This window comes from Manis pentadactyla, chromosome 4 (assembly GCF_030020395.1).
Source record: "Manis pentadactyla isolate mManPen7 chromosome 4, mManPen7.hap1, whole genome shotgun sequence".
In the NCBI taxonomy this organism is placed as follows: domain Eukaryota; kingdom Metazoa; phylum Chordata; class Mammalia; order Pholidota; family Manidae; genus Manis; species Manis pentadactyla.
This window is the reverse complement of record NC_080022.1, coordinates 139682959-139707184: the sequence shown is the minus strand read 5'-3', so window position 1 is coordinate 139707184 and position 24226 is coordinate 139682959. Positions and strand designations below refer to the sequence as shown.

Here is a 24226-nt window from a genome sequence, read left to right as displayed (position 1 = left end):
TAATTTAATTATGAATTCTTAATGTCTCCAATAGTTCACATTACATGCTAAGCAGAGGGGATGTACTTCTAATGATATTTCTCCGAAATATGATGTGTTTTTTTCATCTCTGTACCTAAAGGAATTTGGTTTTCTCTCTCAAAATGCCTTTCCCTGTCTTCATGCAGAATCATAGTATCTCAGGTATGAGAGGATCCCATAAAGCTAAAGGGCTTGGAAACTGGTCAGTTCATATTGTGTGCAGCATATTAGAGATGCGGCTCTTGGCAATGTGGTGGACTAAGCCAATGTTGGCATGTCCCATTCCAAATAAAACACTTAAAATCCTAGATAAAATTTTTAATTAATAAAAATACACATAGCTAATCCTAAAAGAAAAAGAAGGGAATATCTAAGTATGAGAAACAAAAAGAAATCTCAGAGCAAGTGTTGTGAGCTATAGCTGATGCTCTTGTGTCTCCTTGGGATTTCCAACTGCAAATCAGGCCCAAAAGGCAGGAGGCTGGTGTATTAATTCCCTGTTGCTACAGGAGATGTGGCCACAGATCTGCATGAACTAGAGAGCTAATTTGAGTCCTTGCATAAAATACTTAAGTGGTGCCCTATTTGTGAAATAACACTAGAAAATTTTTTTTTGTCATATTAGAATTGGAAAGGAAAGAACAAAAGGATTACATTCACAAAAAATGTGATTGTCTACAAGAAAACCAGAGGGAATCTCTAGATCATCTGTAATGGACTCTTTAGAGGTAAAAGCAAGTTTGTTTGATATAAACTAAATATTAAAAACAGTCACTGCTGTTATTATACTTAAATAATTTTCAATTAAAAAGTATAATTTTGAGAAACACTCCTCATTTGCAAGCAGTAGAAAATATTAAGGAATGTAGAAATAATTCTAACAAAAGAGATCCAACTGGTTTCAAAAGTTATAAAATATAACTGCAGGATGAAAAAATAATACCTAAAGACATGGAGAGATAAACAGGGTTAATGGCAAGACTGACTGGTAAAAATATCAATTCTTCTACAGTTAATCTATGGATTTGATGCAATCCTAATAAAAATGCCGCAGGTGTCTTTTAAATATGGAGTTTTGCACACAGATGAATAAGGAACCATGAAGAGCAAAAATAGTTTGAGAATACAGAAAAAGAAGGAAGAAATTGCCTCATCAGGTACTAAAATGATTTATTATGGTAATTTGAGCAGTGAAGTAGTACTGGTGTAAGGAATAAAAAATACGACCTCGAGGCTCTAGGAGAGAGATATATAACATTTTATTAAGCGTAAGTATATAACATGAGTTGTTTAGAAGTGGGCAGAGAAAGGGTGGAAGACCATTTTGTAAAGTGTGTTGAACCATGAGATACCCATATAATGAAAAGTAATTACTAAAGGATTTGTGGTGAAAAGCAAAAGTTCAGAATATGTAGAGGACTATATAAGCACATCAAGTCAATGTACTTCTTAAACTTACAGAATATTTTATGTCAAACCTATCTCAATAAACCTGGAAAAAAATATTACTACTTCAGGAGGTGGTCAGAGGTCAGAAGTGAGGTAACCACATGAGAAAGTACCTCTACTTCCTCCTGTTTTCTGGGACAAAGACCAAGAAGAGTTACCAGAAAGGGAGGTTTTTTTTCTGTCTGATCTTGAGAATGTGGGTTCTGGAGTCAAGGTGTGAGTGCTAGTTTTGCCCCTACCTCTCTGTGTGACTTTAGGCAATTCAATTCACCATTTTTTCATCTGGTAGCATGAAAAAAATAAGTCTACTTACCTCTTGGAGTGTTTGTGGAGGTCAAAGAGATAATGTAGGTGGTTTGTTGCTGGCTATATATCCCTCCATGTCACTGTCATAAAGACTCTGTTCTTTATCATACACAGCCCTAGCTAAGGAGTCAGCCCAGATGCCATCAAAAATGTCCTCCTGGTCTTGTGGCCCCCACTCCTATTCCACAAAGGGGAAGTTCACATTCAGTGCTGTAACACCTGTTAACATTCCTCCTAGGGATCAGGCATGCTGGCGAAGGAGTCAGTAGTAACCTAGAGACTGGGTCTCTGGTCCCCTCCACTTAAGGTGAAGGGGATAGGACTGGGATAGTTAGGAAAGAAGAGCCCTGAGTTCCCTAAACATGGGCAGAAGAGGTGGAAAGAACTGTCCTACATGGGGCTCAAAGATGAGGCCTCTAGTTTGCTCTTCAAAGAAGCAAAGTGCTCATAGCATGGAGAATATTAGGAATTATTCACCAGGTTATAATGTCTCTTGAAACATGACTCCCTGAGGTCTTTATTCTGGCCATAGTTCCGAGTAACTGTTGAGACTCATTACATACTCCTACAGCTGTGCCCTGGGGGAAGAGTCAGTTCTCAAGAGCAATCTTTCCCAGAGCTTTCCTAGAAGAAGGATGGGCAAGAGAGTTTCCCAGAGAGTGTTTCTCCAGGCTGTAAGCTCTTGGCTGACCTCTTCTAGCCTCTTTGCTGGAATATGGGTCCCTGTCCTCTGCTTCAGCACAAACTGGAACTCTCTTGGGAGCCACAAAGATGGTGGTACAATTGAGCCCCTGGTCTTACTTCCAGCCTACACGGAAACCTTTCTAGTGCAAAGAAAGAATTCTATTTTGTCTTTCTATGGGATGCTACCTGAAGAAGGTTAGGATTGGTGTTATACTTTCTTTATCTAGTGGCTGATGATCAGTCTCTTAATTTTTTAGATTCTTAGAGATGGAATGGACCTAGATATTACCTAGTCTACTTCATGCTATGTTACATTTATAAAAGCCCTGATGAATGGTCATTATCCTATGAATTCATTATCCTATGAATTAGGTCACTGTGTTTCTGCAGAGGACCATGGTCAAGATTGTGAGCTGATATCAATCCTGGCTCTGCCACTTACTGGCTGTAACTGACTGAACAGTTTTTAAATTTTTAAAATTATTTTTATTATTTTTTATTTTGGTATCATTAATCTACAATTACATGAAGGAAATTATGTTTACTAGGCTCCCCCCTTCACCAAGTCCCCCCCACATCCCCGTTCACAGTCACGGTCCATCAACATAGTAAGATGCTGTAAAATCACTACGTGTCACCAAGTTCACAGTCACTGTCCTTCAACATAGTAAGATGCTGTAAAATCACTACCTGTCATCTCTGTGTTGCACAGCCCTCCCCGTGCCCCCCAACACTATACATGCTAATCATAATTCCCCCTTTCTTTTCTTCCTGCCCTTATCCCTCCCTTCCCACCCGTCCTCCCCAGTCCCTTTCCCTTTGGTAACTGTTAGTCCATTCTTGGGTTCTGTGCTTCTGCTACTGTTTTGTTCCTTCAGTTTTCTTTTGTTTTTATACTCCACATATGAGTGAAATCATTTGGTACTTGTCTTTCTCCACCTGGCTTATTTCACTGAGCATAATACCCTCTAAGCTCCATCCATGCTGTTGCGAATGGTAGGATTTGTTTTTTTCTTATGGCTGAGTAATATTTCATTGTGTATATGTACCACATGTTCTTTATCCATTCATCTACTGATGGACACTTAGGTTGCTTCCATATCTTGGCTATTGTAAATAGTGCAGCGATAAACATAGGGGTGCATCTGTCTTTTTCAAACTGGAGTGCTGCATTCTTGGGGTAAATTCCTAGAAGTGGAATTCTTGGGTCAAATGGTATTTTTATTTTGAGCATTTTGAGGAACCTCCATACTGCTTTCCACAATGGATGAACTAATTTACATTCCCACCAGCAGTGTAGGAGGGTTCCCCTTTCTCCACAAGCTTGCCAACCTTTGTTTTTGTTTGTCTTTTGGATGGTAGCCATCCTTACTGGTGTGAGATGAGATCTCATTGTGGTTTTAATTTGCATTTCTCTGATGACAAGCGATGTGGAGCATCTTTTCATGGGTCTGTTGGCCATCTGAATTTCTTCTTTAGAGAACTGTCTATTTAGCTCCTCTGCCCATTTTTTAATTTGATTATTTGCTTTTTGTTTGTTGAGGTGTGTGAGCTCTTTATATATTTTGGATGTCAACCCTTTATCGGATCTGTCATTTTCGAATATATTCTCCCATACTGTAGGATACCTTTTTGTTCTATTGATGGTGTCCATTGCTGTACAGAAGCTTTTCAGCTTGATATAGTCCTATTTGTTCATTTTTGTGTTTGTTTCCCTTGCCTGGGGAGATATGTTCAAGAAGAGGTCACTCATGTTTATGTCTAAGAGATTTTTGCCTATGTTTTTTTCTAAGAGTTTTATGGTTTCATGACTTACATTCAAGTCTTTGATCCATTTCGAATTTACTTTTGTGTATGGGGTTAGACAGTGATCCAGTTTCATTCTCTTACATGTAGTTGTCCAGTTTTGCCAGCACCATCTGTTGAAGAGACTGTCATTCCCCATTGTATGTCCATGACCCCTTTATCGAATATTAGTTGACCATATATGTTTGGGTTAATGTTTGGAGTCTCTATTCTGTTCCATTGGTCTGTGGCTCTGTTCTTATGCCAGTACCAAATTGTCTTGATTACTGTGGCTTTGTAGTAGAGCTTGAAGTTGGGGAGTGAGATCCCCCCCACTTTATTCTTCCTTCTCAGGATTGCTTTGGCTATTTGGGGTCTTTGGTGTTTCCATATGAATTTTTGAACTATTTGTTCCAGTTCATTGAAGAATGCTGTTCGTAATTTGATAGGGATTGCATCGAATCTGTACATTGCTTTGGGCAGGATGGCCATTTTGACGATATTAATTCTTTCTAGCCAAGAGCCTGGGATGAGTTTCCATTTGTTAGTGACCTCTTTAATTTCTCTTAAGAGTGTCTTATAGTTTTCAGGGTATAGGTCTTTCACTTCCTTGGTTAGGTTTATTCCTAGGTATTTTATTCTTTTTGATGCTATTCTGAATGGAATTGTTTTCCTGATTTCTCTTTCTATTAGTTTATTGTTAGTGTATAGGAAAGCCACAGATTTCTGTGTGTTAATTTTGTATCCTGCAACTTTGCTGAATTCTGATATTAGCTCTAGTAGTTTTGGAGTGGAGTCTTTAGGGTTTTTTATGTACAATATCATGTCATCTGCAAATAGTGACAGTTTAACTTCTTTACCAATCTGGATTCCTTGTATTTCTTTGTTTTGTCTAATTGCCTTGGCTAGGACCTCCAGTACTATGTTGAATAACAGTGGGGATAGTGGGCATCCCTGTCTTGTTCCCGATCGCAGAGGAAAAGCTTTCAGCTTCTCGTTGTTCAGTATGATGTTGGCTGTGGGTTTATCATATATGGCCTTTATTATGTTGAGGTACTTGCCCTCTATACCCATTTTGTTGAGAACTTTTATCATGAATGGATGTTGAATTTTGTCGAATGCTTTTTCAGCATCTATGGAGATGATCATGTGATTTTTGTCTTTCTTTTTGTTGAAGTGGTGGATGATGTTCATGGATTTTCGAATGTTGTACCATCCTTGCATCCCTGGGATGAATCCCACTTGATCATGGTGCACGATCCTTTTGATATATTTTTGAATTCGGTTTGCTAATATTTTGTTGAGTATTTTTGCATCTACGTTCATTAGGGATATTGGCCTGTAGTTTTCTTTTTTGGTGGGGTCTTTGCCTGGTTTTGGTATTAGGGTGATGCTGGCTTCATGGAATGAGTTTGGGAGTATGCCCTCCTCTTCTATTTTTTGGAAAACTTTAAGGAGAATGGGTGTTATGTCTTCTCTGTATGTCTGGTAAAATTCCGAGGTAAGTCCATCTGGCCCGGGGGTTTTGTTCTTTGGTAGTTTTTTGATTACCGCTTCAATTTCTTTGCTCGTAATTGGTTTTTTTAAATTTTGTGTTTCTTCCTTGGTCAGTCTTGGAAGGTTGTATTTTTCTAGGAAGTTGTCCATTTCTTTAGGGTTTCCAGCTTGTTAGCATATAGGTTTTCATAGTATTCTCTAATAATTCTTTGTATTTCTGTGGGGTCTGTCGTGATTTTTCCTTTCTCGTTTCTGATACTGTTGATTTGTGTTGACTCTCTTTTCCTCTTAATAAGTCTGGCTAGAGGCTTATCTGTTTTGTTTATTTTCTCGAAGAACCAGCTCTTGGTTTCATTGATTTTTTCTATTGTTTTATTCTTCTCAATTTTATTTATTTCTTCTCTGATCTTTATTATGTCCCTCCTTCTGCTGACGTTAGGCCTCTTTTGTTCTTCTTTTTCCAATTTTGATAATTGTGACATTAGACCATTCATTTGGGATTGTTCTTCCTTCTTTAAATATGCCTGGATTGCTATATACTTTCCTCTTAAGACTGCTTTTGCTGTATCCCACAGTAGTTGGGGCTTTGTGTTGTTGTTGTCGTTTTTTTCCATATATTGCTGGATCTCCATTTTGATTTGGTCATTGATCCATTGATTATTTAGGAGCGTGTTGTTCAGCCTCCATGTGTTTGTGAGCCTTTTTACTTTCTTTGTACAGTTTATTTCTAGTTTTATGCCTTTGTGGTCTGAAAAGTTGGTTGGTAGGATTTCAATCTTTTGGAATTTACTGAGGCTCTTTTTGTGGCTTAGTATGTGGTCTATTCTGGAGAATTTTCCATGTGCACTTGAGAAGAATGTGTATCCTGTTGCTTTTGGATGTAGAGTTCTATAGATGTCTATTAGGTCCATCTGTTCTAGTGTGTTGTTCAGTGCCTCTGTGTACTTACTTATTTTCTGTCTGGTGGATCTGTCCTTTGGAGTGAGTGGTGTGTTGAAGTCTCCCAGAATGAATGCATTGCATTCTATTTCCTCCTTTAATTCTGTTAGTATTTGTGTCACATATGTTAGTGCTCCTGTATTGGGTGCATATATATTTATTATGGTTATATCCTCTTGTTGGACTGAGCCCTTTATCATTATGTATTGTCCTTCTTTATCTTTTGTTACTTTCTTTATTTTGAAGTCTATTTTTTCTGGTACTACTATTGCAACACCTGCTTTTTTCTCTCTGTTGTTTGCATGAAATATCTTTTTCCACCCCTTGACTTTAAGTCTGTGGATGTCTTTCGGTTTGAGGTGAGTCTCTTGTAAGCAGCATATGGATGGGTCTTGCTTTTTTATCCATTCTATTACTCTGTGTCTTTTGATTGATGAATTCAGTCCATTTACATTTAGGGTGATTATTGAAAGGCATGTACTTATTGCCATTGCAGGCTTTAAGTTTTTGGTTACCAAAGGTTCAAGGTTAGCTTCTTTACTATCTTACTCTCTAACTTAACTTGCTTATTGAGCTATATAAACACAGTCTGATGATTCTTTATTTCTCTCCCTTCTTATTCCTCCTCCTCCCTTCTTCATATGTTGGGTGTTTTGTTCTGTGCTCTTTTTAGGAGTGCTTCCATCTAGAGCAGTCCCTATAAGATGCCCTGTAGAGGTGGTTTGTGCGAGGCAAATTCCCTCAACTTTTGCTTGTCTGGGAATTGTTTAATCCCTCCTTCATATTTAAATGATAATCGTCCTGGATACAGTAATCTTGGTTCGAGGCCCTTCTGTTTCATTGCATTAAGTATATCATGCCATTCTCTTCTGGCCTGTATGGTTTCTGTTGAGAAGTCTGATGATAGCCTGATGGGTTTTCCTTTGTAGGTGACCTTTTATTCTCTCTGTCTGCCTTTAATACTTTGTCGTTGTCTTTGATGTTTGCCATTTTAATTATTATGTGTCTTGGTGTTGCCCTCCTTGGATCCCTTGTCATGGGAGTTCTGTGTACCTCTGTGGTCTGAGAGGCCATTTCTTCCCCTAGTATGGGGAAGTTTTCAGCAATTATTTCTTCAAAGACACTTTCTATCCCTTTTTCTCTCTCTTCTTCTTCTGTTTCCCCTATAATGTCAATATTGTTCCATTTAGATTCGTCACACAGTTCTCTTAAAATTCTTTCATTCCTGGAGATCCTTTTATCTCTCTCTGCATCAGCTTCTCTGCGTTCCTGTTCTCTGTTTTCTAGTCCATTAATGGTCTCTTGCATCTCGTCCATTCTGTTTTGAAGTCCTTCCAGAGCTTGTTTTATTTCTGTATTCTCCCTCCTTAGTTCTTGCATATTTCTCTGCAAGTCCATCAGTATGGTTATGACTTTTGTTTTGAATTCTTTTCCAGGAAGACTTGTTAAATCTATCTCCCCAGGTTCCTTTTCAGGGGAAGATGTAGCAGATGTCAAAGCTGTGTGGGTTAGTCTTGTGTGGATCAAATTTTTTTGCCTTTTCATGTTGATAGGTGCAGTGGTGAGCTATTGGCTTTCTGTCAGCTGGGAGAGCTAAGGCTTTCCACTTGCTCCTGGCCTCTTTACTGGGACAACTGCGACCCCTAGTGGCTTGTGTTGGGTAACTGCGTGTAGACTGGGTCTCTGTATCTTGCCAGGCCAGTATGGAGGAAGCTCCCTTGCTGTGGGCGTGGCAAGCCTCAGGCTGCTGCTCTGCTATGGTGGGGCCGAGGAGGGGTAAAGGACGGGGGCACTGTTTGGCTGTTTACCTCCGTGAGGGGTCTCAGAGCTGTTGCCCAGGGGGTTAGTGCGCCCGGAGTTCCCTGGAATTTCCAGCTGCTGGACTGTGACTCAGGATGCTTCCGTCCAGTTGTGGGGTCCCTGTCCCTTTAAGACTTTCAAAAAGCACTCGTTTTTCTTTGTCACAGGGGCGCCGGCTTTGGGACCTGCTCACAGGTCTTGCTGTCCTGTTTCCCTAGTTTCCATCACTCCGCGCATGCACTGTGTCTGCGCTCTGGTGCGGATGGCTGGGGCTGGGTGTTTAGCAGTCCTGGGCTCCCTCTCCCTCCCCGCTCCAACTCCTCTCCTCCCGTCGGCAGCTGGGGTGAGGGGCGCTTGGGTTCTGCTGGGCCGGGGCTTGTATCTTACCCTTTTCACCAGGCACTGTGTTCTCACAGGTGTGGATGTAGTCTGGCTGTTGTCCTGTGTCTTCTGGTCTCTCTTTTAGGATTAGTTGTATTTGTTGTATTTTCAAAAATATATATGTTTTTGGGAGGAGATTCCCACTGTCCTACTCATGCCGTCATCTTGGCTCTGGAATCTGAACAGTTATTTAACAAACTCGATCATCTCTGAAATGGGAGTATTAATAAAAACATCTTCATAAAGTTGTTATAAGGATCAAGTGAACTAATATTTGAAAAATTCCCAAACAGAGCCTGTACATAGTTAACTTATTTGACTAATTCATACTCTACTCATGTTATTGTTACACTACTCTCCAAAATCTTCTATCAGATCTGCTCCTGGTAGATGTTATGAAAACATTTTTTGAATTGCAATTTCCTGTAGTTGTATTTCAGGTTACATCATCCTATTTTCTGTGCTGTTACTTGCTTTGTGTTTGGATCATGCCCCAGTGTCCAGGAATGGACTGCCCAGGCATCGATTAGATGACAACCCATCCTAAAAATTTTCTTCCTAGTGATAACATTTTACTGTTGGTGTCCATCTGTGAATCCCTCACTGTTTCCATTCTTTATTTACAAGGTACCAATTTGGGGCATGGAATTATACCAAATAGTATGGAAGAGAACTATGAAAAAATGGTGTTTCAACCCTCAAACACTGCAAATCTTTTTTTGTGGACAGTGACTACAGTCTTCATAAGTTTATCAATGGAATCTATGGTACTCCTTTTATTCCCAAGGAGAAAAACTTTGGATGGTGAGAAAGGTAAATTTAATTGACTATTGATAAATTCTAGGCTTGGTTAAATCCCTTCTTGTTTAAAGATTTTTTAGAAAGGGAATGATTTATGAGATATGTTTTCAGAGTAATAAAAAGTGAGCAACACCCAAATACGTGGAAGAAAAAACTGTACTTGAAAGAAATTTAAGAAAAGGAATAAAACCATTCTTAGAAATTATTTTTTCCACGTTCTTAAGATATTAAAATATGAGAAAGTATAAAACAGAAACAAATTTTGCTGATAATGGAATTAACCAAGAAATAGCAGATAAAAATGAATAAGGAGCAGAAAAATTATTATAACTGGCATTTAAACAGAATTGACTTTTCAGAATATAAATTAGTAACATGCAGGACAGACTTCATAAGTCCTTTCAGAGGGATAGAATTTGATAGAACTTGAAGTGTGACATCTGTAAGATTGTAAAATAGGAGTTTTCTACTGTGATCAACTCATAGAATATTGCTTTTGACAAACACCCATGGACAAGAGGTCCTTTGTGGGAAATTGGGAGTCCAGCATAGAAATTTCAGCACATTTGAATAAAAAACCCTGAGAATAGATGCACTAAAGAGGGTAAGAAGTATAGTTTTACTTTACCTGCACCATCCTTCCCCTAAGCTGGCACAACTCAGTACCAAAACAGATGAGAGGCGCCCTTGGCCCACAATTTCTCCCATGCAGGAAACTGAGAACATAGTGAGTAAGCACCTGGCTTCCCCAGCCATGCAGGATGCTGCCCAAGAAGCCCACTTCTTTCTTAACTCAGCCACAATACTGATGACCAACGTGGCTGAGTGTTGAGAGAGGCTGGGAGCACAGCAACCAGGGCTCAGAACTCATCAAAGATTTATAAATGTTACTAACCCCTTTGTGGACTCCATTTGGAAGCCCCCTTATGAGCTGCTGGGGACACCTCAGCTGGAGACCACCTCCCCCAAAAACTGGTCCACAGGCACCCACAAAGCCCTGTGCTTCCCCAGCTCCTCTGTGTCCCACTCCCTGCATGCAACCCTATGGAAGGTGAGTGTGAGTCTTTATAGATGGCTAGAAAGTATGTGCAGAAAGCCAGCCAGACTCTGCAGGTTTGGAAGAAAGCCCACATTTCAGGGTATCAGCTAGGGAAACACAAAAGATGAAACACAAAACACAAAAGATGAAAGGAATATCACTGCAACAAACTCTTTCAATCACAAAGGAACACATTAAGGAGTAAAGAAAGGAAAAAAACATAAAACAGTCAGAAAACAACAAAATAGCAATAGTTAGTCCTTACCTGTCAATAGTTACTTAAATGTAAGTGGATTGAATTCTTTTATCAAAAGATATAGAGTGACTGAGTGGGGGAAGAAATCCCAAACGGCAAACAAGATGCAACTATATATTATTTACATGAGACTCACTTCGGTTTCAGGGTTGAAAGTGAAGGAATGGGAAAAGATATCCCATTCAGATGGAACACAAAAGAACAGGTGTAACTGTAGTTGTATCAGAGAAAATGGACTTAAGTAAAAATCTCATAAGTGACAAAGAAAGTCACTCTATAATGATAAATGGTTCAATTCATCAAGAGGATGTAATAATTATAAATATATGTGCACCCAACGTTGGAGTACCTAAATATATAAAACAAATTCTAACATATCTGATGGGAGAAATAGGAGCAATACAATAATAGCAGGGGACCTCAATATCTTACTATCTAAAATGGATACATCATCCAGACAGAAAATGAATAAAGACACATGTCACTTGAACCAATTTTTGACCCAATGGGCCTAACACACATGTATAGAACATTCTTCCCAACAGCAGCAAAAAACACATTGTTCTGAAGCAACATGTAACATTCTGCAGGAAGGATCATGTGTTAGTCACAATACAAATTTTAGCACTTTTAAGAAGACTGAAATCATATCAAGTATCTTTTCTGACCATCTTTTCTATTGTTAATAGAAGTCATTAACAAGAGGAAATCTGGAAAATTCACAAATATGTGGAAATGAAACCACATGCTCCTGAACAAACAATAGGTCAAAGATTTAATCAAAATAAATGAAATATATATTGAAGCAAATGAAAGTCGAAACACAACATACTAAATCATAGGATATAGCAGAGCAGTTCTAAAAAGAAAGTTTATAATAATAATGCCTACATTAAGAAAAAAGAAACTTCTTAAGCAAATTACCTAACTTCACACCTCAATGAACTAGAAAAACAAGAATAAACTAAACTCAAAGTTAGTATAAGAAAGAAAATAAAAAAGATGAGAGCAGTAATAAATGAAATAGAGACTAGAAAAACAAAAGAAAGGTCAATAAAGTAAGAGATGGTATTTTGAAAAGATAAATGAAATCAACAAATGCTTAGGTAAAGTAACTAAGAAAAAAGATGACTGAAATTAATAAAATTATCAAGAGATGAAATATTGTCACTGATACCACAGAAATAGGAATCATTAGAGGAAACCAATAACAATTATATACCAACGAATTAAATAAGTTAGAAGAAATGAATAAATTCTTTGAAACACACGACTTACCAAGACTGAGTCATGAAGTAATGGAAAATCTGAACAGACCTGTAATGAGTAAGGATATTGAATCAGTAATTAAAAACCTCCAAACACAGAAACATTCCAGGACCAGATGGTTGCACAGGTGAATTATACCAAGCACATAAGAAGAATTAATACCAATCCTTCTCAAAGTCTTCCAAAAAATTGAAGAGGAGGGGACACTCCTAAACTCATGAGGCCACCCTTACTCTGATATAAAGCCAGACAAAGACACTACATGAAAAGAAAATTAAAGGCCTATATTCCTCATGAATACAGATGCAAAAAATCCTCAACAAAATATTAGCAAATGGAATTTAACATTACATTTAAAGGATCATAAACTATGATCAAATGGGATTTATCCAGAGATACAAGGATGGTTCAGCCTAACAGAAATCAATACGTGTGATACACAACATTAATAGGATGAAAGATAAAAATTATATGATCATCTGAATAGAAGTGTAAAAAGCCTTTGACAAAATATAGCATCCTTTCATGATCAAAGATACTCAACAGATTATGTACAGAAGTAACATAGTAAAGGTCATAGTATGACAAACCTGCAGCTAACATCATAATGGTGAAAGATTTTGGAAGATTTCCTCTAAGATCAGTAACAAGTCAAGGGTGCCCAGTCTTAACGCTCTAATTTAACATGGTACTGGAAGTCAATTTTGAACTTTTTGAAGAACAAATTTTTTGTTTCCTTGATTTTTCTCTGCTGTTTATCTGTTCTCTATTTCTATTTTTATATTTCCTTTCTTCTGCTGGCTGTGGGTTTAGTTGTTCTTTTTCTATTTCCATAAGTTGTAAAGTTAGGTTGTTGACTTGAGATCATTCTTGTTTTTTGATGTAAGCATTTATAGCTAGAAATTTCCTCTCTTTTGCTGCATCTCATAAGTTTTGATATGTTGTGTTTTCTTTGTAAGTATCTTCTCATTTCCCTCATGATTTCTTCTTTCATCCACTGATTGTTTCATATTGTGTTTTTTTTTTTTTGGAGTGGTGTTTCACTGCTGCAACTTAAAAAAGTTTAAAAAAATTTCTTGTATTGTGGTACACACAACAAAATGCACAAATCCCAGTGCACAGCCAGTGAATCCTGACATGCACACGCACTCATGTAACCATTGCCTGGATCAGGACATTCTCACCAATTTTTTTTTCCCCATCACCCATTTCACCCATTCCCTGAAAATTTTTTGAATTTTCATTTTCTGTATGCTGTTGATGTAGAAATTTATCCTGTTTATTTTCAGGGAAAATACTTTGTATGATATCAATCTTCTAAAATATATTAAAATTTATTTGTGGTCTAACATGTAATCTATCCTGGAAAACAGCCCATGTAACCTTGAGAAAAATGTGTATGTTTTTGTTGTTGGGTGGTGTGCTGTATATGTCTAATAGATCTTGTTGGTTTATTGTGCTGTTTAAGTCCTCTATTTCCTTACTTCTCTTCTGTCTGGTTGTTCTACCCATTATTGTGAGTGGGATAGTGAAGTGTCCTATATCATTATTAATAGTACTGTCTTAATTCCCTTTTCAGTTCTGTCAGCTCATGCTTCATATATGTTGATGGTCTGTCATTGGTTTGTAAATGTTTATACATGTTAAATATTCTTGCTGTACTGAAACTCCTTTTATTATATAATGTCCTTCTTTGTTACCTGTAAACTTTTTTGATATGAGGCCTATTTTGTCTGATATTAATATAGTCACTCCTGCTCTCTTGGTTACTATTTGCATGGAATATCTCTTTCCATTCTTCCACTTTCAACCTGTTTGTTTCTTTGGATCTGAAGTGAGTCTCTATTAGACAGCATTGAGTTGGATCATGAGGTTTATTATTTATTTTTATGTTGGTATCATTAGTATATACTTACATGAGCAACATTGTGGTTACTAGATTACCCACATATCCCATTACAGTCACTGTCCATCAGCATAGTAAGATGCTATAGAGTCACTACTTGTCTTATCTGTGTTATACTGCCTTCCCCGTGCCCCTCCTCACCACATTATGTGTGTAATCGTAATGCCCCTTTTTCCCCTTATCTGTCCCTTCCCACCCATTCTCCCCAGTCCCTTTCCCTTTGGTAACTATTAGTCCATTCTTGGATTCTGTGAGTCTGCTGCTGTTTTGTTTCTTCAGTTTTTTCTTTGTTCTTATACTCCACAGATGAGTCAAATCATTTGATACTTATCTTTCTCCACCTGGCTTATTTCACTGAGCATAATACCCTCTAGCTCCATCCATGTTGTTGCAAATGGTAGGATTTGTTTTCTTCTTATGGATGAATAATATTCCATTGTGTAAATGTATCAGATCTTCTTTATCCATTCATCTACTGATGGACACTTAGGTTGCTTCCATTTCTTGGCTATTGTAAATAGTGCTGCAATAAACATAGGGGTGCATATGTCTTTTTCAAACTGGGCTCCTGCATTCTTAGGGTAAATTCCTAAGTGTGGAATTCCTGGGTCAAATGGCATTTCTACTTTGAGTTTTTTGAGGAACCTCCATACTGCTTTCCACAATGGTTGAACTGATTTACATTCCCACCAGCAGTGTAGGAGCGTTCCCCTTTCTCCACAACCTCTCCAACATTTGTTGTTGTTTGTCTTTTGGATGGTGGCCATCCTTACTGGTGTGAGGTGATTTTAATTTGCATTTCTCTGATGACTAGTGATGTGGAGCATCTTTTCATGTGTCTGTTGGCCATCTGAATTTCTTCTTTGGAGAATGTCTGTTCAGCTCTGCTGACCATTTTTTGATTGGATTATTTGCTTTTTGTTTGTTGAGGTGCATGAGCTCGTTATATATTTTGGATGTCAACCCCTTATCGGATATGTCATTTATGAATATATTCTCCCATACTGTAGGATGTCTTTTTATTCTACTGATGGTGTCCTTTGCTGTACAGAAGGTTTTTAGTTTGATATAGTCCCACTTGTTCATTTTTGCTTTTGTTTCCCTTGCCTGTGGAGATGTGTTCATGAAGAAGTTGTTCATATTTATATTCAAGAGAGTTTCGCCTATGTTTCCTTCTAAGAGTTTTACGGTTTTATGACTTACATTCAGGTCTTTGATCCCTTTTGAGTTTACTTTTGTGTATGGATCATGAGTTTTATCCATTCTGTCAATCTCTTTTTTATTGGAAAGTTTAACCTATTTATGTTTAAAGTAATTACTGATAAGGAGGAACTTACTTCTGTATTGTGCTATTTGTTTTCTATATGCCCTATGGATTTTTTGTCCCTCTTTTCTTGCATTCTTGTCTTATTTTGTGTTGAGTTGATTTTTTGTAGTGAATGTTTAAAATTACTTCTTAATTTCCTTTTGTATATATTGAATAGCTATTTTCTTTGTAGTTACCATGGATATTATGTTTGACATCCTAAAGTTATAACATTCTAATTTTAATTTATTTAATTTCAAATTTGTAGGAGCTTAACTTTTATTAAAAAAGAACTCTGCTCCTTTATGACTCTGTCTCAACCCTTTTTGGTTGTTGATGTCACAGAATTACATCTTTATACATTGTGCACCCAATAACATAAGCAAACAATCATTTTAAATATAGTAGTGTCCTAAATTACATAGAAAAACAAGATTTGGACTTACAAGCTAACCTTACAATAATACTACTTTTTACATTAACAAGTTTTACACTAATAATTATTTTTCTTTAAGTGCATCTGTTCTTTAAGTCATGTGCAAATCAAAAAGTACAGTTACAAACCATTATTATTATTATAATACTAGCTTTTATAGTTTCCCACATACTTTTATTCAGACCTTTCTTTCTCCACACAGCTTTGAGGGTCTGTCTGGTGTCCTTCTATTTCACCTTGCAGGACTCCCTTGAGAATTTCTTGCAGGGCCGGTCTAGTGGTCAGAAACTCCTTCAGTTTTGTTTATCAGGGAATATCTTAATCTCTCCTTCACACTTGAAGGTCAGTTTTGCAATATACAGGATTTTTGTTTGACAGTTTTTTCTTTGAATATTTTGAATATATCGAGCCACTGTCTTCTGGCCTCTAAAGTTTCTGGTGGGAAATCTGATGGTGATTTGTTGATGGTTTCTTATATGTGATGATGTGCATCTCTCGCTGCTTGCAAGACTCCCTTGTTGTCTTTGTGTTTGAAAGTTTACATGTCTCACTGTGGATCTCTTTGAGTTCATCCTACCTGGTGTCCATTCAACTTCTTAATTGTTCATATTCATGTATTTCATCAAATTTGGGCAGTTTTTAGCCATTATTTCTTCAAGATTTTCTCTGCTCTCCCCCTCTCTCTCCTCCTTACGGAATTCTCACGATGTTAATGTTGGGCTGCTTGTGGTATCCCACATCTCCTTTAGGCTGTGTTTTGCTTTTATTCTGCATTTTTTCTTTCTATTCCTCAGCCTCAATAATTTCAATTGTCCTGCTTTCCAATTCATTGAGTCTTTCTTCTTTAACTCTGCTTTTGAATCACTCCAGTGAATTTCTAATTTTTTATTTTACTTTTCAACTTCAAAATTTCATCTTGGTTTCTTTTAAGGTTTTGTCTCTTTATATTTCCATTTTGTTCACATGCCATTTCCTTGATTTTGTCTACATCTTCCTTTAGGAACTGATCATCTGTGAGACCCTGGTTTTTAAGTCTTTGTGAATATATCTGCCATTAGCATCTTTTTCAGGGACAGATTCTGTTGAATAATAATAATTATTTTTTGCATGGCTCTCATTCCTGTTTCTTTGTATACCTTTAGATATTTTTTGATATACACTGGATATTTGAATCTTACCTTGTAGTAAATACAGGAATCACATTCTTTCCCTTCCCCAGGATTTGCTGTGTTTTGTTACTTTTGTTTGTTTGCTTTTTTTTTTTAATCACTGTAGACTGTCTCTTTGCCAAGGATCAGCCTGCACTATAAATTTAAAGTTTTCCTTTGGATTTTTTTGAGCCTTTCTCTGGTCATGTAGGGTCACTTGCTAATTTTTTCCATATATGCAGCTATTTTTGACTGTCCTAGGCTCTAGTGTTTGGCTCCTGAAAGGGGGAAAAACAAGAAATTAAAGGGGGAGGATGACCCAGAACTGTCACTTTAAATGTCCAGGAAGTCACTTCAGCTGAGGGGAGGGAACTTACAACAATGGCTGGCTGTGGTTGAACAACAACAGCTACCTGCATCTTTGTCTGCACCTATGTGATCAAAAATAGCAAAAAGAAGCAGAGCACAGATCCCTAGCATCAGGAGGACAGCCTCCTTTTTGTCTACCCTGTCTCTCATAGCTGAGTGTGAACTGCTCTAGGAACATGTGCACAGCTGCTTGCCATGTGGCTAAGGGGTGGGGGGGGGAATGGATAGCTGGTAAGATCCAAGAGCTCAAATTGACCACAATTTACTATCTAGATTTTCTGTAAGTTGTAAGCCTTCAACACACTCAGAGTGCCAAAGTTGTTATATCAGACATATTCTCCCCGTGCAATTGCTGTGTAGGTAAGGAGATTCCTGCTGCTTTCTCCTTCACCATCTTCTATCAGACATATTTTCAAAACGTGTTTCATTTACTATTATATTATATACATTTTCCTGTATTAAAATGTTTTCAAAACATGGTTTTAATGATGCTAGGTTTTCCTCCTTCTATTAATGCAGATGTTCCCTTGCCATACCCTCTTCTACTCCTCAGGCACTCTAAGCCACTCTCAGTGCCCTGAGGATACTATGCTTTCTTTTGCTTCATCTCACAGTTAGAGTTAACTTGAGATTTAAGCCCTCCCTGACCAATACAACCAAATTAAATATGTTTTCAAATGACTCCTGTGGCACCCTATTGGAACAGTATCACAAGAGGTCAAAAGTACATATTGGATATTTAGGCTGCGTCTACTAGTCTTTGAAGCAATGAAGATAAAGTCGTGAACAAATTAGAAAAGAAAAGGTACTTCATTAAATAAAATGTACAATGAATAATTAATAAATAAACAAGATAATCTTAGCATGTGGAGAGTGCCATGGAGTTAAGCATATTGTGACTCAGATGGAGAGTAAATGAGTGTGAGTGTAGCTTCTTAAATAAAGAAGCCAAGAGAGGAATCTGAGAAGACATTTAAGCTGCAATTCAAAAATTGAGACTCCTTTGTGTTTTCTTGAAATTGCATTATATTTATATTTGACATGGAAAGGGCTAGAATTTTTCTGTTATTAAATTCTTCTCATCTATGAACATAATGTGTCTTTCCATTTTCATATTTTGTATGATATTCAGTAAAAATTTGATGTTTCCCTTAAATTGGTCCTATGCCTCACTTGTTGCATTTTTTCTTAAGTATTTCATAGGTTTTTTTTGTTGCTGTTTTATTTTTTCTATTTCTCATTCTAGCTTGTTGTTGCTAGAATGAGAAAATTTATTTTTATGCATATGTCTTGTATTCAGCTTTCTTTATATAAATAATCTCTGTATCCCTAGATACTTCACTATTGCTGGCATTTAGATCACATGTAATATTTGTTGAGTGAATGAAGGTCATTCTATCAGTACTGGAAATGGAATCTGATCTATTCTTGCCTCATGGCAGAATTCTTCAAAGTGGTTGAAAGATATGCTTTGGGTTTGTCCAGGATGTGAGAGGGTGACATGGATTTGGAGGGTGACATGAGTCAAGGTTTTGGAGTCTGAGAGAATGGGGCTTGTCTTGATTCTACCACTTAAAAGCTGTGTGACCTAGGCAAATTATTTTTCTGAATTGCTCTGATTATCCATTTCTCATCTTTAAATGTAGATAATTGTGTAACTTCATAGTGTAATGTGAAGAATATATTAAGATGATATGGCTCAGGATTGGTGGAGGGAAGTGTGGTTGGAAGGCAAAAAAAAAAAAAAAGATAGTATGGCCAAGAACTTTGGAAAGCTGTCAATATATGTCAATTGTTATTTAAATTATTATATAAATCATTTAGCCTTGAAATTTAAAAATTCCTATGTATGAAAATTTATGTCTTTTATCTTTCAGTAAGTTTGTGCAGAATTCTGAGCAGCACTTACATTTTCAAATGCAAGATTCTTTCCATTTTATTAAAATTTGCAACAGGCTGTAAATATTTTGCTGTATGCCCCCAGGATTTCTAACATTCTTGGATTGTATCGTGGGTCTCTAGTCTCTATAAGTATCATTTATTTTCTTTTTTATTTTTATCTGTGTCATCTGAATATTTTGAGAAAATCATAAGTTTGCATTCTACAAGACATGATATTTTCTGGAGTCTCCATATTAATATTAACTGCACACTATGTAGTTTAAAATTTTTTTATTGTGTAAAATACACAAACCATAAAATTTACCATCATAACCATTTTAAGTGTACATTTCAGTTGTATTAAATATACTCATAATGTGTAATCCATCACCACCATCCATTTATAACTCTTTCTTATGAAACTGGACTTTATCTTATGTAGAATTTTTAATTCACATAGTTGTCTGAAATATTTTCAACTGTAGATATCATGCATTAGATCCCTAAATATCAGCACAAGTTTGTAAAAAATCCTCTTGCACATGAACCAAATAGCATTTTCACAATAATTCAATTAATGATAATTCCTTATTATTCTTTACAGCTAGTGCATGCTCAACTTTCTCTATGTATCCTCAGAACTGTCCTTGTAAGTTGGTTTATCAAAATAGGAATCCAATCCAAGATCTATATTGCAACTGGTTATGAGACTTGTATCTTTGTCTCTAACAGTTCATTTTTCACAACAGTGACTGAGGAGATTGTTCAAACCTCTTCTTTCTCAAAGTTGAGTTCATTGCCAACAGATTAGCATTACCGAGATCTCGTTGGAAATGCTGATTCTCAGGTCCCACCCAGACCCACTGAATGCAAATCTTCCTCGACTTGTGTGCCCACAGTGACTTCTATGCCCATAAAAGTTCAGAGGCATGGCTGTAGCGTGTCCCACTTTTACAATTTATCTGATTTTTTCTTGTTGGAGCTAGTTTGCTCCATGAGATCCTGTGCTCCTATAACTGGAACTTATTCCTAGTAGTTTGATTACAGTTTAGTTAAACATCTTTGGCTAAAATGCATCATGTTATATTGTGTGTCATGAGTGATTGATGGTAAGATTAACAACTGGATTCACAAAGTGAAAACATATCCCTCCTGTAACAGTCACATTTCCTTCTTCTGACTAGGAAGGAATCTGTGCGGTATTAGCTTGGTATCATATAAATATTTGCGTCTTCATCAACCTGGAAAGAAATGACTTAAACACCATTTAATATCCTCTTAATCCTTACCCGGATTGATGCTTTAATTAAGATTTTAGAATGTTCCTTGTATAGATGCTAAACACTCCTTTTAGGTTTTTCCCCCCTATTTTTAATTTTTTTCATTGCTATGGTGAAAGGGTTTTTCATCACATTGTCTAATATATGTTATTATATATATGAATATGATTTACTTGTATATATTGTATATCATTTACTCTTAGAATTGTAATGATTTGCCCTTGGGTTTTTTTTTCGGCTCATCAGAAATCTTCTCATATGTAAATAGAGATACTGTAGTTCTTTCTTTCCAAGTTTTATGTCTCTATTTTTTTTAATTGAACTCTAGTTGATAATACAGTATTATATTGTGTTCAGTTGTATGACATAGTGATTCAACAACTATATACATCATGAATGCACACTAAGTAAAGTTACCAATTGTCACCATATTAAGATGCTGCATATTATTAACTGTACTTCCCATGGTGTGCTTTTCATCCCTGTGACTCATTTATTTCATAATTGGAAGTTTGTCTCCCTTTATCCCCTTCACATATTTCACCCATCCCCCTTACACCCCTCACCCGTGGCAATCACCAGTTTGTTCTCCATGTTCTTGAGTTGATTTTTTGTTTTCTTAGTTTGCTTTATATTTTAGATTCCACATAAAGAGCGAAATCATATGGTATTTGTCTTTTTCTGTCTTATTTCACTAATTACTGCCTCTAATAGACTGTTCTATATATTTGCATTAGGTATATCCTTCGATGTAATGTTAAATAGTAATTTTTACAATGGATATCCTCATCTTATTCTTGGCCTTTAGTATAAATGCTTCCATGTTCCATACATTATAAAAATCAGCCTTTAAAGTTATACAGCATTCCACGTTAGTGAAGTAGCCATCGTTTTCCCAATAAATGATGATTTTTAAATGCGAAATGACTTTTGAATGTTATAAAGTGACTTTTTAGCATTCCCATGCATCATAACATTATTTTTCCTAATATGTAACCAGCCTTAAGTTCCTGGAATTATGCCAACGTGTTGAGGAAATCGTATTCTCTTAATGTTTTACTGGCTCCTGCTCATATTTTCCTGAGAATTTTTGTATCAATATTCACGAGATTATTCTGTGACTGAAATTTTGTGCAACATTTATCATGCTTTAAAATCAGTATTATACTTACTTTAAAAATGATTTTGGAAGTTTTTTTCTTTTTATACTCTGCATGAGCAGCTGACTCAGATGACACTCACTATCTGTTCAGGATTGGGAAGGCATGATTGTAGAGAAGGAATACTTTCTGTTTTGTTTTTTCCTGAGCCCCTTGCCCAGTGCCACATATTTCACAGTTTCCAGAATCTCCTGGGAAACGTGTTCATGGAGTGTGACAGCTGCGATTTATGTTGTTGTCTTTGTCTCCTTGTGGAATCTTTGGCAGCTCCCCTCAGAGATATAAGAACCAGAGATGTGGTCATCCCTCCTCCGAGCTCCTAGGTTCTGGTGACACCACCTTTCCCTTTTGTTACCCAGACATAGTAGAGATACTTCCTTCGGTTAATAACTTTGAGTTATAATGGGCATGATTTTTGTTTCCTGCATGGATTCAAAGTGACTCTATGGTATACCACAGATATGATGGATGGGAAATAACATCAGATGTAATCATGTCTAATGATTGTCAGTCACATTTATTCACTGACATTCATTCATTTGACCTCCACAAATAACTATTAGATGCACTTCATGACCAATTTTGGGAGAACTAGAATGATGCATTAAGACAGCCCTTTCCCTGAAGATCTGCAACCAAAGTAGGGATGATTGAACTTCCCAGTCCAAAAAAATTGACATTTGAATGGTGATTTATAACCTTCAAAATATGAAGCACTGTATTCCTCATACTCCACTACAAAGACAAGGAAGTTATTATTATTTTTTCTATTCTGTAGAATCCAGGCCTTAAACACTCTCAACTTTACTCTGCTTGGTTAGTAGTATAAGGTGGGACTTGAACCTAATAATCCATTGCTGTCAATCTACTAAAAGGAGCAATAATGTGTACAAATTGATAATCTCAATAGAATGTTCTATCAAAATGTTACAACTTGTCTAAGAAGAGCATCAATACAGTGGCTGGAAAGAATAAAGATGTCTTCTTGGAGGAAGAGGTTGTTAGGGCTGGAGTTTCAAGTTCATCCAGATTGCTAACTACAGACCAATATGACCTCACATTGTTTATAAGGATGTTCTCTTGCTGAAGAGCTTCCCTAGAGCTGCCTTCATGTCTCGGTTTCTCAGACTGTAGATGAAAGGATTTAACATTGGGGTCACCGCAACATACATCACAGTGAGCACTATATCCCTTAGGGTGTAACTGGTCAGAGAGTGGAAATACCTGCCCATGGCTGTCCCATAATACAAAGAAACAACTGTGAGGTGGGACCCACAGGTGGAGAAGGCCTTGAGCACACCCTTGGTGGATGGAACCCTTAAGACTGTGGAAAAGACCTGAACATAAGAGATGACGATGCATAGTAATGGCACAGAGAAAACACCAGCCCCTAGATACATCATCTTCACATTGAACTGGATGTTAGAACAGGACAGCTTGAGTAAAGAGGCAAGGTCACAGTAGAAGTTGGCCACTTCCTGGTTTCCACAGAAAGACAGACTAGCCGTGAGCAGAGTGTGGGGGAGGGCATTGGCGTTTCCAACCACCCAAGACCCAACAACTAGCAGGACACAAGTCCTTGGGCTCATAATTGTTGTGTAATGAAGTGGGCGGCTGATGGCCACAGCACGGTCATATGCCATTGCAGCCAAGATATAACTGTCTGTGTTAGCCAAGGCTAACATGAAACACATCTGTGTCAGGCATCCCCCAAAGGAGATGGCTTTGTTGCCTAAGATGTGGTTGGCCAGTGTCTTGGGGATGGTTACAGAGGAGAAGAAGATGTCAACAAAGGAGAGGTTGGCAAGGAGAAAGTACATGGGGTTGTGGAGGCGAATGTCAGCGTGAATGGCCAATATGATGAGCAGGTTTCCTATCAGTGTGATGGGGTAAATGAAGAGGAAGAGGATGAAGAAGAAATCTTCCTGTTGCCGGGGACCACCAACTCCCAGGAGGATGAAGTCGAGGGTGGAGGACTGGTTGTCTTCTCTCATGGATCCTTCAGCAGGAAAGGGGAGAGAAATCCAGAATTAGTAGTGAAGCTACTGCCGGTTATGAACTTCCTAAAGCACTGCCTTTGACTCCTGTGGTTGCTGTGGCTGTACCTAGGTTTACTAAACTCATAGAACCCAGTATATTGGGGGAAAGAATGCTTCTTGGTCAGAGGAACTAACTGACAATTAGGCTTGGACACTTATGTCTAAGTACTGAGCAACCTGTCAGAAGTATCCATCTTCTCCAAGCCCAGCCCCATCACACAGACACCTAGGGAGTCCTTTAAGAGATAATGAAATCATTTAACTGTTAATTTAACGGATAATTAAACAGATTCGGTTAAAGTTCATTTTACTGATTGTTAATCATTTAACAAGTAATTAAAGTCATGTTCTATGTGCTAGAAACATTGTTAGACCTTGTAGTAAAATCGTGTTAAAAATACAGTTTAAAATGCCTCGGGTGCCTAACTGGTTTTCTTGGTTTCACTGGATATGGCTGGTAATTGTAGGTCTGCT

The 24226-nt window shown here is 37.3% G+C and overlaps 1 protein-coding gene across 1 annotated transcript; it reads right to left on the bottom strand.

Annotated features, from left to right (window-relative positions):
* Positions 1 to 22777: 22777 nt before the first annotated feature.
* Positions 22778 to 23707, bottom strand: LOC118922873 (olfactory receptor 1A1-like). Its single transcript, XM_036906098.2, has one exon. It carries the CDS (start codon positions 23705 to 23707, stop codon positions 22778 to 22780), a length of 930 nt encoding a protein of 309 aa, XP_036761993.1.
* Between the last annotated feature and the right edge of the window lie 519 nt (positions 23708 to 24226).

Excerpts from the sequence above, each read along its gene's own strand:
- LOC118922873 (XM_036906098.2), bottom strand. The coding sequence starts at position 23,707 with ATGAGAGAAGACAACCAGTCCTCCACCCTCGACTTCATCCTCCTGGGA.